This window comes from Monoraphidium neglectum (genome assembly GCF_000611645.1).
Source record: "Monoraphidium neglectum strain SAG 48.87 unplaced genomic scaffold scaffold00380, whole genome shotgun sequence".
Taxonomy (NCBI): Eukaryota; Viridiplantae; Chlorophyta; class Chlorophyceae; order Sphaeropleales; family Selenastraceae; genus Monoraphidium; species Monoraphidium neglectum.
This window is the reverse complement of record NW_014013248.1, coordinates 15,118-29,746: the sequence shown is the minus strand read 5'-3', so window position 1 is coordinate 29,746 and position 14,629 is coordinate 15,118. Positions and strand designations below refer to the sequence as shown.

At 69.4% G+C, this 14,629-nt stretch overlaps 2 protein-coding genes across 2 annotated transcripts; both read left to right on the top strand.

The window, feature by feature from the left end:
• Nucleotides 1–90: 90 nt before the first annotated feature.
• On the top strand, nucleotides 91–4,148 carry MNEG_3130 (hypothetical protein; the record flags this gene model as incomplete). Its single annotated transcript, XM_014048399.1, has 8 exons — nucleotides 91–618; nucleotides 875–1,216; nucleotides 1,343–1,767; nucleotides 1,931–2,072; nucleotides 2,296–2,610; nucleotides 2,784–3,769; nucleotides 3,937–3,979; nucleotides 4,053–4,148. The coding sequence occupies 8 exons, from the start codon at nucleotides 91–93 to the stop codon at nucleotides 4,146–4,148; spliced, it is 2,877 nt and encodes a 958-aa protein (XP_013903853.1).
• A 5,563-nt stretch (nucleotides 4,149–9,711) lies between these two features.
• MNEG_3129 (hypothetical protein) lies at nucleotides 9,712–11,901 on the top strand (the record flags this gene model as incomplete). Its single annotated transcript, XM_014048398.1, has 4 exons — nucleotides 9,712–10,147; nucleotides 10,394–10,944; nucleotides 11,290–11,487; nucleotides 11,680–11,901. The coding sequence occupies 4 exons, from the start codon at nucleotides 9,712–9,714 to the stop codon at nucleotides 11,899–11,901; spliced, it is 1,407 nt and encodes a 468-aa protein (XP_013903852.1).
• Between the last annotated feature and the right edge of the window lie 2,728 nt (nucleotides 11,902–14,629).

Genomic DNA, 14,629 nt, shown 5'->3' with positions numbered 1-14,629 from the left:
TGCTCGGGCCGCCTGGTGATCTGGGACGGCAGGGACGCCGTAATCTGCAACTGCCATGACGGCGTGGACCCCAGTCATCACGCGGTCGACATGACGCTGACGCCACGAGCGCGCAAGCTGTATATGGACGCATGGGGCGACGCCGCTGCCGCGGAGGCCGCCGGCGGCGGGCGGCCGCTGGAGCCGAGCGCCAGCGACGCGTCGCAGCTCGGCGCGGACGGTGCTGTGATCGTGCGGCTGCCGTTCGCGGCGCGAGAGGGCGCCGCCGCGCGGCCGGCCGGCGGCGGGGCGGCGGCGGGCTCGGAGGCTGCCCTCGGCTGCGCAGTTGATCGTGCTGTCGGCGGCGTCAGACAGGCGGCGTCGGCTGCCAGTGGCGACAGGCTTCAAGGTTTGGACATACCAGTTGTCTTCAATCCGGCCACGTCTGGAGAGCCAGTGCCTGCACCGTCTGGTCGGGGCAGCGCGGGTGCTGGCGCGGTGGGTGCCGCGGGCCCAGCCCTGGCGGGCGTGTGGCGGCGCCTGTCCGGGGGCGACGCCGCCTTCCTGCGCGGGGAGTGGGAGGCGTGCGAGGCGGCCTACCGCGCGCTGCTGCCGTTCAGCTATGGGCACCTCGTATCGGTGGGTCGTGGCGCCACCAGTGGGGGCGTGTGTCAGTTATGCTGCGTCCGTGCAAACGCCGAGGGCTCCGGAGCTGCATGGCAGAGCACGCTCGCGCGGGACGGGCCCTGCTGCATAGCTGCATCGGACCCGGCGCATGCCACCAACCGTGGCCAAGGCTTTTAGCGCTGCGGGCCCCTGCAACTGGTCCCGTGCCCTCTGCGTACCGCTTGTATAATTTGTTTTGTTGGTGGCTCTTCCAAATGGCAACAAGCAGGTGCTGCTGCATCAACAAAGGCCCCAGGATGCTCTTCAACTGCTGAGAGAGGCCATTGCCGGCTGCCTGGGCGCCGAGCCGCACGGGGCGAGCCAGGGGCCCGAAGGCAGCGGCGCCACCAGCTGCGGCGGCCCTGAGCGCGCGCTGTGGCGCGTGCTGGCGGCGGCCATTGGGCAGCTGGGTTGCGCTGCCTCCCAGCTGATAGCGGCTGCGGCTTCGGCGGCGGCAGAGGGCGAGGCGCAAGCTGGCGTGGCAGCAGAGGCGGCGGCCGCCCGGCAAAGCGCGCTATTCCCCACACCTCTCTACTGGACGGCGCAGCTAGCCAGCCTTGCGGAGTCCCAGGTGAGAAGAGGGCGCAAGGGGACCCGGGCGGGCAAGTTTCTGCACAATCATCCATTCCAGCTGCCTTGTTGGCGGTCCATAGCAGCGGGTGCGATGTCCATTCCTCGCCGCCACCCTCTCCTGCAGGGGCAGCCGGCGGATGAGCAACCCACACAGTGGCGCGCCGGCCACCTCATGCGACTCAGCGTCGGCCCCCTGATCGCAGCCTTTGCGGCGGCAGCGGACGCACGGGACCGCGCGCCCTCGGACAGCCCAGCACGGGAGGCCGCCGCCTTGGGCGGTCTTGGACCCAGGGCGGCGGGGCTGGCGCTGGTGTCCGCGGCCCTCTCGCGGCCGCCGTGCAGGCCACAGGCGCTGCTGCAGGCGCTGGCCCCGCAGGTCACCGCCCTGCTGTCGCTGGCCGGTGGCCCCGCCGACGACGGTGGCGAGGACGGCGGCGATGGCACCGGGGGGTGGCTGCGCGGCGCGGTGCTGGCGTGCGAGGCGGAGGTGGCGGCGAGGAGCCTTGGGCTGGGAGCCAACGTCGTGGGAGCATTTGCGCAGCAGAGCTGGTGGGTGGGGCGTCCGCTGCAGAGTGCACCCCCAGCTGCAGTTGGTCGATGAGCGCAATCTGATGTGCATGAACCCTCGTTTTTTTTCGGATTGGGTGTGGTGATGGAAATGGCATAAGGTATCTAACGGCTGCTCTCCGGCTCCTGGGCCCTCCAATCCCAGGGATGTCTTGTGGGGTCGGATTGAGGAGCAGGAGGGGGCGCCACTCCCAGTGCTCGCGCGGGGGGTGGCAGCCGCGGTGGCAGCGGGGCGACGGCTGTGGAGCAAACAGGGCGACGAGCGGCCGAAGAAGCTTGAGCAGCAGGTGAGGCGTGTATTCCAGATGAGGGAGGACGCGACTCGCATGTGACATTTCTGTGAGTGCAGCACTCCTCTAGGCCGAGGGCGACTGGTGGCAGGGGAGACTGGGTGCCACGGAAGCAGTTTAAGCTTACCGCATGGGAAGCACCCAGGAGTACCAGCAGCATCAGGGTGAGCCTGTTGTGGCACTCGCAGCTCAGCTTTGGGCGCACGCCGTCGCGACACAGGCCCAGGCGCTGCTGTGGAGGGCGGCGTGCCTCAGGCTGCGCGCCGCCCCGCTCGTGCCGGACGGCGGCGCCGCCGGCGAGGCGGCGCGCGGGCTGCGCGGCACCCTCGCACGGATGCTCGTGCGTGTGCTGGTCGCCACAGCAGCGGGCGACGCGTTCGGAAGCAGGAACGGGGCTGGTGGCGGCGCGATCGGGGCTGGCGGCTGCGGCAGCTCTGTGCGCGGATTGCTGCGGAGGGATGAGGTGCGGTACTTGACCCAGCTGCTGCTGTGGAGCCGCCCGAGGATGCGGGACGCTGATGACGTCATATCGGAGGTGGGTGGGGCACCACAGGGCAGCAAGCCGCAGCTTCCATGAGCAAGCGTACGCTGTTCTGTGCGATTCTCTGCACTTGGTGGGCTGCCTCATGCACCATTCTTCAGCTGGCTTGTGGCGCGGACCTGCTGCAACGTTCATTCTCACGTCCACTCTCACGCGCGCGCGCTCAGGTGTTGAAGCGTCAGGAGAGCAGAGTAGTGCAGGGCGGCGCGTCGGCCGTGGGCGCGGCCCTGCAGCTGCTGCAGGCCGGCGGCGTCCTCGAGGCAGCGGAGGCACAGGAGGCGCTCCTGGCGGTGCGGGAGCGGCCGGCGGCCCTCCAGCGCGGTTGCTCCGACGCCGCGGCGGCTAACCCCGTCGGGGCCGTGGGCGACCTGCAGGCGCAGATGGAGGATGCCGCACTGCAGGTTGATATTTTCAGCATCGCACTGGCAATGATGCAAATTTTGCAGGACGGCAGCATTGCAGACGGGCAGGGGAAGCCTGCGGCACTGCAGGGCCAGTGGCAGGCTGCAGTAGCGGCCGCCGGCGCGGTCGGAGCCACAGAGCGCGCGCTGCCGCCGTGGGACGAGGAGGGAGAGGAGGACGGAGGCGAGCGGACTGGGCACAACGCTGGGGAGGCGGACGCACTGCCGCGGCTCGTGGCAATTGCATGGTTGCTTCATGCCCGCCAAGGCCTGGCGGCAGCCGCGGCCGCGGGGGCAGGGCCGTTGGACGGCGTCGGCGCGGCGCCCTGCGCGTTCGCCGCCGCGCTCCTGGCCGCCGACGGTGTGCACGCGCCACAGCAGGTGCAGAACGGGGTGCTCGCGGCCCTCGCCAGCTGCCAGGCCTCTGCTGCTGAGCTGCGGCGCGTCGAGCTGCAGATGGCGTTGCTGCCTGGCGGGGCACTTCCGAGGCCTGCGGCGACCATGTGTCGCCTGCTGCAGCAGGCGGCGGCGGGCGAGCTGGGACAAGGCGAGGGCGTGCACGAGAGCACCCAGGACGAGCCGCTCGACGGCGGCGGCGCGCCGCCGCCGCATGAGCAGCTGCGCCGCAGCTTCTTGCGCCGTTTGGAAGGCGTCTTTGCAGAAAGGGCTGCTGCTTCGAAGGGGCTTGGGCCGATTGTTGAGGCGGCGCTCGCGGCGATGGGCATTGGATGTGACTATGTGGGGCACTTGAGGTGCGAGGCACACTTTGGAAGCGACGGAGCGCAACAAGTTATGAGCAAGGGTTGCTGGTTGAGAAGCAGTCAGGGTGGCTGCAGCAAGCCTCAATTTGTGTCCAAGCAACTCGTGCACCGACTCATGTGACTACTCGCCCGCGCCGCCACCCAACGCCTGCATGCAGGTGCTCGCTCCCCACGATTGAAGCATGCTTCACCCACCCGCTGGTGAGCCCGGCTGCCACCAGCACCACCGAGGCTCGCGAGGCGCTGCATGCGGCCGTCTGGCGCTGCGCCACAGCTGCGGACGATAGCGCCCCTGGCGAGCAGGCGGCGCCCGGGCCTGCGGCCCTCGCAGCGCATGATTGGGAGCGGCGCAAGGCAGCAGCTGTTCTGAGCCAAGGCGCCGCTCCTGGCGGGCTGCTAGAGGCCGCGCGTGCGGCCCTGGCGGCCATTCACGAACCCGCCGCGCCCGAGGAGCCCCGCGGCAGCTCGGCGGCGGCGGCAGTGCTCGAGCAGCAGCAGAGGATGCTCGCCGCGCAGCAGAGCGCGCAGGCAGCGGTGCAGGCAGATGGCAGCTGCCACCTCGACGACTTTTGGCTGCCGCGGTGCGACACGCTCAACAGCCCCCTCACAATATCGCTCGAGCAATTCTTCCGGGCCGCGTCGCCGGGGCCCAGCCCGCGGCACCTGCAGCCGTCGCAGCAGCAGCAGCAGCCTTCACAGCACCAGCAGCCTTCGCAGCAGCACCAGCACCGGCAGCAGCAGCAGCAGCCACACGACGCGGGCCTGTCACGCGAAACCTCCAGCGCGTACGCCTCAGCCCGCCGCCTCAGCCTCGGGCCCCATCTGGCAGCCCTGCCGCTGCCGACGCCGCGGGCCGCGGCGCCGCGCTTCTCGTCTGCGCCGGGCAGTCACCGCTTCTCGGCACTGCCCACGTCGCTCAGCGGCTACGAGCGCGCCTTTGGCGCCCTGCCGGCCGGGTCTGTGGGCCGGCAGCAATCCCCAAGCAGAGGCTGCGGCGGCCGCGGGGGCTGGGCGCTTGATGGGGCCGAGGGAGCAGTGGGAGCAAGGCACGGTGTCTCCACGGCTCCAGCGGCCATGCAGAACGCTTCAGAGAACAGCCCAAAGGGAGCGGCGCTGGCGGCAAGCACGGCTGCCAAGCAGGAAGGCCATGGAGATGCTGCGCAGCGGCACGCAGCCGCAGCTAGCGACGGCGCTCTCGCCAATTGCACAAGCAGCGACCCTGCCTTTGCCTGCCTCTACAGCCGCCGCCAGTGCCTCGAGCTGCAGCATCAGCGGCGCTCGCCGTCGCCGCTGCTGCCCCCGCCCCCGCCCAGCCCGTCCCCCGAGCCGCTTAGCGAGCACGTGCGCGCGCTCATGGAGGCGGCCGCGCGCGCGGCTGGCGCCACGCGGCAGCGCCCTGCGGCGCCCGCAGAGCTTGGGCGTGGGCAGCGACTGCTACACGCGCGCGCGGATGGCGCGCAGCAGCTGCCAACCACCAGCAGCGCCGGCTGCCGGAGCACGTCTCCAGGTCAAACTGGAGTTCGAGCTGAAACCCCAGCCCGACGCACCGCAAACGCCGGCGGCGGCGGCGGCATCCGGGCTCCGCGCCCGTACCTTGCCGCTTTCTTAGACAGGCGGCAGGCCGAGGCCGCGGCGGTCGCGGCCTCGCTTGCCCATGCCCGGTCGCAGGCCCCCAGCGGCACCGTCGCTGCGCCGCGGCGCCCTTGGTGGGAGCTTCGGGCGTCTGTCGCGCGTGCGCGGCGGCGGCGCTCGCGCTCGCCATTGAGCCCCAGAAAGGACTGCGGCCGCGGCAGCGGGCGCTCCCTTTCAGCAGAAGCCCGGGGTCCCGGCGGCGCCGCGGCGCCGCCGGGCACAGGGACGGCGCGGCCTGGCGCAACCAGCGGCCCGGAGGGCCGTCTGCGTCCGGGCCCAATCGGAGAGGGCGTCGAGGAAGAGGCTCTGCCGGGGCCGGCGGCGACGGGCAAGCCGGCGGCACGGCGCAGCGCCTCGTTCGACAACGCTTCGCACCTACTGACTAAGCTGCGCATATTGCTCGGTGGAGCCAGGGCGGGCGGCGCCACCGGCCCGTCGCCCCCACAGCCGCCAGCAGCGGCGGCGGCGGCGGCGGCAGCCGCGCAGGCAGTGGCGACGGCGGCAGCCGCCCCTCGGCCGCAGCCAGAGGCGAGCCCGCCGCCGCCGCCCGCGGCGCACTCTGTGCCTCGGCGTATGACGAGCAGCGGGGGCAGGCGGTCGGGGGCGAATGGGTCGGAGGTTGACATCAATGAATACTGGGGCTCTTACTCACCCACAGGCTCGATATTTGCTGGGGCCATTAGCAGAGAGTCGTCGCTCGCGCCACGCGATGGCGGCGGTCTCGATGGCAACAGCGCCACTGGCAGCGGGGGGGCAGGCCGCAGTGAGCGCGAGGCGGAGGCGGCGCCAGGCTCACCTCAGGGCCCGCCACCGCCGCTCTTTAGCCGGAATGGTGGCGCAAGCGGCGATGCACATGCGCTCGGGTCACAAATGGCGGCATCTCACGAACTTGCGAGGGCAAGCCTGAAATCAGCCGATGGGCAGGGCACACAGCATTTGGCGGACGCGGCGCCAGCGGCTACGGCGAACCAGCAAGCCACTCGGCGGCCGACCCTGTCGCCAGGTGCAAGCAGGCGCGGCCTCAGCCGGCTGAGCTCGATCAGCCGCGGGGCCATCGACGCAGCTGGGGATGTGCCATTGAGTGGGGACGGGCCAGGACCTGAGCCACCGTCCACGTGTCAGCCTGAGGCTGCGCCCCAGCTGCAGCCCACACCACCACAGCAGGCGGGCTGGGGGGGGAGCGCTGGGCGACGGGGCTGGAGCTGGCCAGAGCCTCAGACCCCGACGCTACTGCCCTAGCAGATGCGACTGCAGCGGAGGCTGCCATGATGGCGGCGCAGCAGCTGGCAGCTGCCGAAGTGATTGCGGCATCCCCGGCGCCTGACGAGCAGCGGCCCCTTTTTGCACTGGCGCTGTTCAACCGCCTCAGGCGCGGCGTCAGTGAGCGCGGTCTGCAGCACCAACAGCAGCACGACCATCAGCAGCACGTCCAGGGGGCTGCTGACAGCCCGCCGCACCGCGGCGACCCGCTCCGCCGCAATAGCGAGAGCGACGCGGGCGGCGAGAAGGGGAGCGGAAACGGCCGCATGGGAGGTGTCTTCAGCCTCTTCAAGCGGGATGGGTCTGAATGTGGCTCGACTGCAGAGGGTGAGGCGGAGGGATCGGCGATGCATCTCCCCATGGCGGCGGCACGCACGCAGTGCGAGCCGCTGCCTCGAGGTTTGCCACATGGGGAGACTCTGCATGCAGAAACAGTGGTGCCAGCAGCAGCGGCTCAGCAGTTGTCGCCAGCATGCGCGAAGGTAGGCGCCCGCCTGAAAGCTTCGCCACGTGCTGCACAAGGCGGCACGGGCAGCGGTGCGGCCACCACTGCGCCGCAGGGGAAGCAACAGCGGTGGCAGCAGCAGCAGCAGCAGCAGCAGCAGCAGCAGCAGCAGCAGCAGCAGCAGCCGGGCCGTCCGCCACCCAAGTTGCAGCAGGAACAAACAGCGCCACCTCTACAACACCAGCAGTATTGGCAGCAACCACAGCAGCAGCAGCAGCAGCAGCAGCAGCAGAAGCGGCGGCTGCCAGCCGCCTCCACAACACCACACGTGCCGTCCGCAGCAGCCAGCAGCAGTGCCGCAGCAGCAATTGCCAGGAGCATAGATGGCCTGACATTCAGCCTGCAGGGATTCCTACATGCACACACCGTGCCCACCAGGAGCCCCGCCTCCGCCTGCAAAGCGGTTCAGGCGGAGTGGCCAGGCGCGGAGGACGCGGCGCTGCTGGCCAGGTCTGATGCCGTTCCGGCAGAACAATGCCAGCCGTGGGCGCGAGCCGCACGCAAGCTGTTCGCTGCAAGCAGCCCAGAAGAGCCCGCGCAGGGGCCGCCAGCCAGCACTGCGGCAGCCGAGACAGCGCCGATGCAGACTCCCGGTTTATTTGGGCGGCAGTGCGGCTGCATTGAGGCTCAAGGGGAAGAGCCGTTTTGCACAAACGGCCCAGCTGAGCGGCAGGTTGTGGCAAGAGTCGACAGCATCTGTAGCAGCAGCTTGCGCAGCAGCACAACAGGCAGCGCCGAGTGCAGCCAAAAGGGCACGAAGGGTGCGAGAGCAGCAGCAGTGGCTGCAGCAACAGTGGGCCAGGAATGGCGTTGCAGCGATGGCGAGCGGCGGACCACCCACCGCAGAGCTTCCAGTGATGCAGGAGGCGCCGCTGCGCTGGCGCGTCGAGGGCTCCTTGTCAAGTGCTTGGCTCCAAACCTCGCGGACTTTGAGTTGGACCAGGCGTTTGCAGGACAAGGTGCGGCAGGGCGCACACGCTCATGGTTGCGTGACATGTCCTTCTGGCGTCGCTGACATGCCAATCTTGTGCCGGAGTGTGTCGTCTGAACCTCAGGGGATATTTAGCAGTGCAAACACTGGAGTGATCACTCGCTTTGAACTTGCACGCATGCAGCCTCTCCCAGGCTTGGCGTGCGCCTGCTTCGGCCAAGGGGGGCGTGCGGCTCACCCATCGCGGAGCACGACCAACGCAGCGCCAAGGACAGCAGCACCCAATCAGATTCCACTGGACCTGCGCCAGGGCGGCCTCGCCGCCGCGCCCGGCCAGCACGCTGCAGCACCGTACTGCCCTGTGGCCGGAGGGGCCCGGTGCTGTATCGCCTCCCTGGGCTGCAGCCCCGATGCAGCGGGCAGCAGGCGCGGCGGCCGCTCTGTTTGAGAGCGAGGACTAGCTTGTCAGAGGAGCCTTTGGCAGACACAGGGGCATGTGTGCTGTCAGCAGAGGCAGGGCTGCAATCCTGGCCGACACATCTCCAACAGGAGAAGGTGCCGGGCAAATCGCAGACCCCGGTGCTGTGCAGGCTGCCGCCGGGGCGTGTGCCTGCCGCCCAGCTGCTGCCGCTGCTCGGCGGAGGCGGCGGCAAGCAGGGCGCGGATGACACGCTGGCCCCGCCGCACGAGCTGTGCGCCGGGCGCATTGGCTGTTTCAAGCCAAACAGCAGCGGCAGCGGTGGCGGTGGCCTGATGGTGGGCCAGCGCACAGCTCAGCTCCTGGGCGCTTGCGATTGGGACGGCGCTGCCGGCAGGTGGACCAGCGGCTGGACGCATCCAGCACAGGAGCTGCTTTGCGATCGCGGCAGCGAGCGCCAGCCGCGCACCTTTGGCAGACCGCCAACTAGGCAGGCGCATCAACAGCAGCCCAGCCCAGCTGCTGCATTTGGGCCGCCTGTTGGTGCGGGGGCTCGCGCAACCCCTGAGCCATGTTGTCTCGACGATTCTGACCAGCAGGCATTCACGCCAGTGCTCTCTAACAGCAGCAACGCAGCTCCAGCAGGCGGCTCCCACGGCACCAGCAGCGCAAGGGTTGAGAGCAATGCTGTCGGCAGTGTGCAGGCCGATTTGGCACCACAATCGACAGGGCAGGTGGCTCTGCGAAGTGAAGCGGCCGTTGCCAACGAGGGCGCGCACCAGCGCAACACAGCAGAGCCAAACAGTGCGCATCGCAGCCTGACGCGGCCCCGCCGCAGGCCCAGGCTGAAGCTGCGCGCTGCTGGGCGCCTGCATGTGGCCAAAATGCGGCGTCACGCTGCCGCCGTTGGCGAGATGGGTGGCAAGAGGCAAGCTGCGATGTTCCACGGGATTGCCAGCAAAAGCGCTGATGCAGCACTTGCGTTGGCAGCGGAGGGAGTGGAGGGGTTGGAACCAGCAAAGCGCCTGCTGGCGTCAATGTGGGATGTGATCGACACGGAATCCACTGTGAGGCTGCCCCTGCCCCAGGCGGCAGCCCATCACGCACAGCTGGAGCCGGTACGCAGCAGCTGTGGCTGGCCCAAGACCACACCGCTGCAGGATGTCATTGATGCGGCGCTGCGGAGAATGCAGCAGCCGCAGCAGCAGCAGCAGCAGCAGCAGCAGCAGCAGCAGCAGCAGCAGGAAGGTGACACTGTGGATACAACAGGGTACCAGCAGCATCAACTGGAGCAACCGGCAGGCGACGTTGATGCGCAGAGCCTGGAGCAGCAGGCCTACGAGGCGCGGGCAGTCCTATTGTCAGAGCCAAGCAACCAGGCCTCTGCAGATGCGCCTGAACAAAGCACGCACTTTGACGCAGCGCCGCCGCTGCCGCCGCCAGAGCAGCAGCAGCAGCAGCAGCAGCAGCAGCAGCAGCAGCAGCAGCAGCAGCAGCAGCAGCAGCAGCAGCAGCAGCAGCAGCAGCAGCGGGGGGGCGTGCGTGACGGCTGCAAAACGAGCGAGCTCAAGACAGCCGATGCAGGCGTGCAGCACGACTCTGGCGATTCAGATGCAGCAGTGGGTACGTCGCAGCAAGCGGGCTGTGTGAACGTGGCGGCAGCTGCAAATGCGGCAGCTGCAAATGCGGCAGCTGCAGCTGCAGCGACCGCTGCAGCTGTGGCCTGCCCTCCAGGTGGGCCTGCCGCCACCCTGCAGCCAGCTGCCGCCCAGCAGCAGGCGGAGCCCCAGACCAGGAATGGTCCCTTGACTGCCGCCACGCCAGCAGGGCGCGGCGCAGCGGACGCCCTGGCGTTTGCGATTGCCACAGGGGCCGCCGCGGCGGCCGCGCTCGCGAGCCTGGGAAAGAGGCAGCAGGGCAAGACCGCGTGCTGCGCCGCAGCAGCAACGCTGTGCGGGCCAGGCGAGCAGCCTTTGGGGGCTTGCAGCGGCAACGACGACAGCGCCCGCGAGCTCTCGCAGCTCATCCTGTCTACGCTGGCAGGCTGCGGCGGCAGGATCGAGCCTGACGGCTGCGGCTGCGACGGCACGGCCGAGGAGGGCGGCTGGGGCGCGGACGCGGCAATGTGGGATGGTGACAGCGTAGCAGCAGCGGCGGCGGCGGCGGCGGCGGCGGCGGCGGCAGAGGCGGCTGCGGGGTGCGATCGCCCGGCGTCTACCCAGGTGCAGGGGCCGCCATCCTTTGTGTCAGTCACAGACGTCTACCCAGCTAGGCCCTGGGAATACGAGGTCAAGGGAGACATGGTTGCTGAGCTCCAGGCGACCAACTTGGTCGCCATGGGCGACGACGACGGCTCTGACGACTGCCCTGGCTGCTGCTTCACCGCGTGCCCGCACCACATGCGGCTGCCGTGCCACGAGGTCAGCCGCAGATTGGCGGCCGCCGCGGGGTATGGCGGCGGCAGCCACCGCAGCACCAGCGGTCTGGCTGAGGCGCGAGGCCGCACAGCAGTTTGGTGTACCACTGAAGAGCTCCTGGGGGCGCGGTGCAGCAGGGGTGCCCCTCACAGCAGCGAGCAGCGGGAGCGGCTGGCGCACGGGTGGCGGCAGCCTGCGGACGCGGGTCGTGGTGGCGCCTGCTGGGACGACGGCCGGCGAGCCGTTGACCAGAGGGATGGTCAGGGCCATTCGCCCTCGGACAGTCGGTTCGGCAGCTCTGTTCAGCTGTCCCACTGCACGCCGAGCCGAAAACCCCCGCGGCTGCAGGTTCACCAGCAGCCGCGCAGCAAGCAGCCCTGGCAGCAGCAGCAGCAGCAGCAGCAGCAGCAGCAGCAGCAGCAGCAGCAGCAAAAGTGGCGCGACCCCCATGTGCCGGTGCAGGTGGAGGCGGGCGTGGTCTTGTCGCCGCCGCCGGCGCCTCTGCAGTGTCATGGGCAGGCGGCGGCCGGCCCACAGCAAGTGGAGGTGCGCTTGGCGCGGGACCTGCTGCCGACTGCCTGAACGGTTCACAGCTCGATGCCCGCTCATGTCCTGCCTGCATCGGAGGCCGTTATCAAGGCTGGCGCCGACCCTCAATCACAGCTGCCTGATGACAACTGCCCCCCACCCCCCCCCCCCAAACAACACCTCCACATTCCTCCCAACTGCCGCCTGCAGCTTCAGGGCGCACAGGATCTGGAGCGCGCCCTGGAAGGCGCTGCGGCCGCCCGCGAGGCGGCGCGCGCGGCTGTGGATCGCCGTGAGCAGCGCGGCGCTGCGCTGAGGGGTGAGCTGGCGGAGTTGGCGCGCATGCTGGCTGAGGCGGATTCGCTTGCGGCGGCGCTGCAGGAAGAGTCGGCTGAGCAGGAGCAGATCGTGGCGCGGATGCTGGAGGCGTGAAGGGGAGGGCCGAGGTGCTGCAAAAATTATATTGGAGTTGGTCTGTCCTTCTTCGCCTGTTGCTTTTGTGTTGTGGGATGCTTGGTGCCTGAACGGCGATGACACATCGCGGCCGCGGCGGCCCAACTGACCTTCCATTTTTGCCGGGGCAACCTTGTTTGCTGCTTGCCCGACACCATAAGTTTTGGAGCAAGCCATTCAAAAGTCATCAGAGTCCTCATAGTCAACAGACAAGTCTGACGACAGCGTAGCCCGCGATCTCGTCCGCGCCGAAAAACGCCACCAGAGGCGCTGCTGCTTGATTTGTGACGTATGAGCGCTCGAAAGGGCCGCTATAGGCTCGTGCTGGGCCCCTCGGCGATCAAGGGAGTTCCAGCAGACTATGAGCGCTGCCGCCTTGTGATCACACATGAGGGCGGCAAAGCATACGGCGCCGCCGATGCAGCCGTGCAGGGCGGCGAAGCCCAGGTCTCAAGCCTGGCCTTCTCCTGCCGTGTGTATTCTGGAAAGGTGCGCCGCGGCGTCCGACGCAGCTGCAGTTCCCGCTGGCGCAGCGCTGCTTCTGGCAAGCTCCAGGCTTCCATCTGCAGGGTGCTGTCATGCAGGCGCATGCTTATGGGTCGTGCCTTGTTGCTGCCACAATTCATGTTTGCAGCATTGAATAAATGCGTATCTCAAGTGACCAAGCTCACACCCCCCAACTTCCCAGCATGTCAACGTGACCCTTTTCGGCCGGCGCACCGGCGCAGCCCCTGTCCCCAACGTCGGCCTCCTCCGCCACCTCAGCGGCGCCGGCCTCCGCGGCTACGAGCGCATCTCCACCTGCCGCCTGCCCCTGATGCCGCTCGTTGCTGCCGCGCATGAGCGCGGCGCGCCGGCCGCGCTGTGCGCCGCGGTGCCGTGGCCGGCGGGCGCCGGGCTGGCCCAGGATATCGACGCGACCGCCACCCTGCTCTCGCGGCGCGGCGCGCACGCGGCGGCGCCAGCAGCGCCAGCGGCACCCGGGTGGGCGGCGGCGGCCGCAGAGCCGGAAGTTTCCGAGGCCAGCTTTAGCACTGCCACCAGCGCCGCAACCGGCCAGCAGGAGCTGATTGCTGCAGGTGTGTGCTTTGCCCGGGGCATGCCCGAGTTCGACTAAATCTTTGCATTCCTAATTGATGCACATCAGGCAAGCAGTTGAGCTAGCTAGATTGCCTCACCAGCTTCGACTGAACAGGACCCCCCACCCACCCCTGTCGCACCTCCCCAGCCGCGCGTGCCGCCGCAGCTCCCTCGGACAAGGGAGGAGCCCAGGATGAGGCCAAGGCGCCGCTCGCGTCGGCCACATCCGCAGGCCACGGGCGGCTTGCAGCCCGCGGCGCCTCCGCTGCAGCCGGTCCCCCTGCGGAGCCGAATCTGGGCCCCCTGTTGGGTCCGGCTGAAGGAGGGGACATCACCAACCCCCCGGGTGCGCGCTTCTGCAGAACTGGCCCCCGCCCATGTTGCAGGGCACGCCAGCGCCTCCGCTGCATGGGCAAGTGTGCAATCGGCCGCTGCGTTGCGCGAGTGTTCGGTCGTGCGCGGCTGTTCCTTGTGCGGTGCGACGCCCCGTCACTGCTAACAATGGAGCCGTGGGCAGCGCCTTGACATGTGCAGCGCAGCGATCTCAGCAGGAGCCAGTTTCCCGGACCCGCAAACCCTGACTTATCCATCTCCGCCCCCCCACGCAAACCCGCAGCAGTGACAGCCCAAGACGCCCTGTCGTCTCCCTTCGCAGCCCCCCAGGAGCCCGCGGCAACCGGAACGGCCGTGCAGCCGGCCCACAAAGCAGCGTCCGCGCCCGCGCTGCTTCCGAGCATCGTCGTGCACACGGGTGAGTCGGTGTTTGAGGTGTGGAGTCACTTGAGTAACGCCCACACCCCATGCTGCGGAGCCGTGCGGCCGCCAGCGGCCGCCGAATCGTTCCTCTATGTCATCACGCATATTGGGTTTATTGCATAGCCTCAAGTCTGCGCTGATGCGCCGCCACACGACTGCAAGCATCAAAGCTGTACCAGCATCCCATGCATCTTGCAACGGCCGTCCCCCCTCCCCCCGCGCCCCGCCGACACACGAAGCAGGAGGCGCCTCCGCCACCGCCTCAGCCAGCACCAGCCCCTCCGCCGCGCCGCCGCTGTCCAACACGGCCACTCATGGCAGCGCGGCCAGCCACCTGGCGCCCAGCCCGAGCAGCGAGTGGGTGCACATCGTGGCACGCACGCTCACAGGAGAGGGCGGCAGCCAGGGGTCCGGATTAGGGGCGGAGGAAGAGGATAGGGTCGCGTCTCGAAGCCCAGGAGCTGCTGCGCCGCAGCAAGCAGACGGGAGCGCTGCAGGCGCGGATGCTGGGGCCGGCCGGCGGCAGGACGGGGCGAGCCGCCGCCCTGGGGTGGCGATGACGGAAGGCGAGGCGCTCGGCGGCGACCGCGCCGACGGGGATGAACGCGCGCCGCCCGCGGCCGCGGCGGCGCCGCTCCTGCCGTCCGCCAGCACCTCGGGCGGCGCCTTGGTGCCGCCCAAGAAGGCGTCGGCGGCGGCAGGTGCTTCCCCAGGGATGGCGCCGGGCGCCAGTGACGTCATCCCCTGGCCCGGCTGCGATGTCGGCGGCGCCGCCAGCGACGAGGACCAGGCGCCAGGCTTCACCCCGCCGCCCAAGTCCCCGCGGCCGCTGCCTTCTGCGGGGATTGTGGCGGCGGGCGCGGATCTGCCG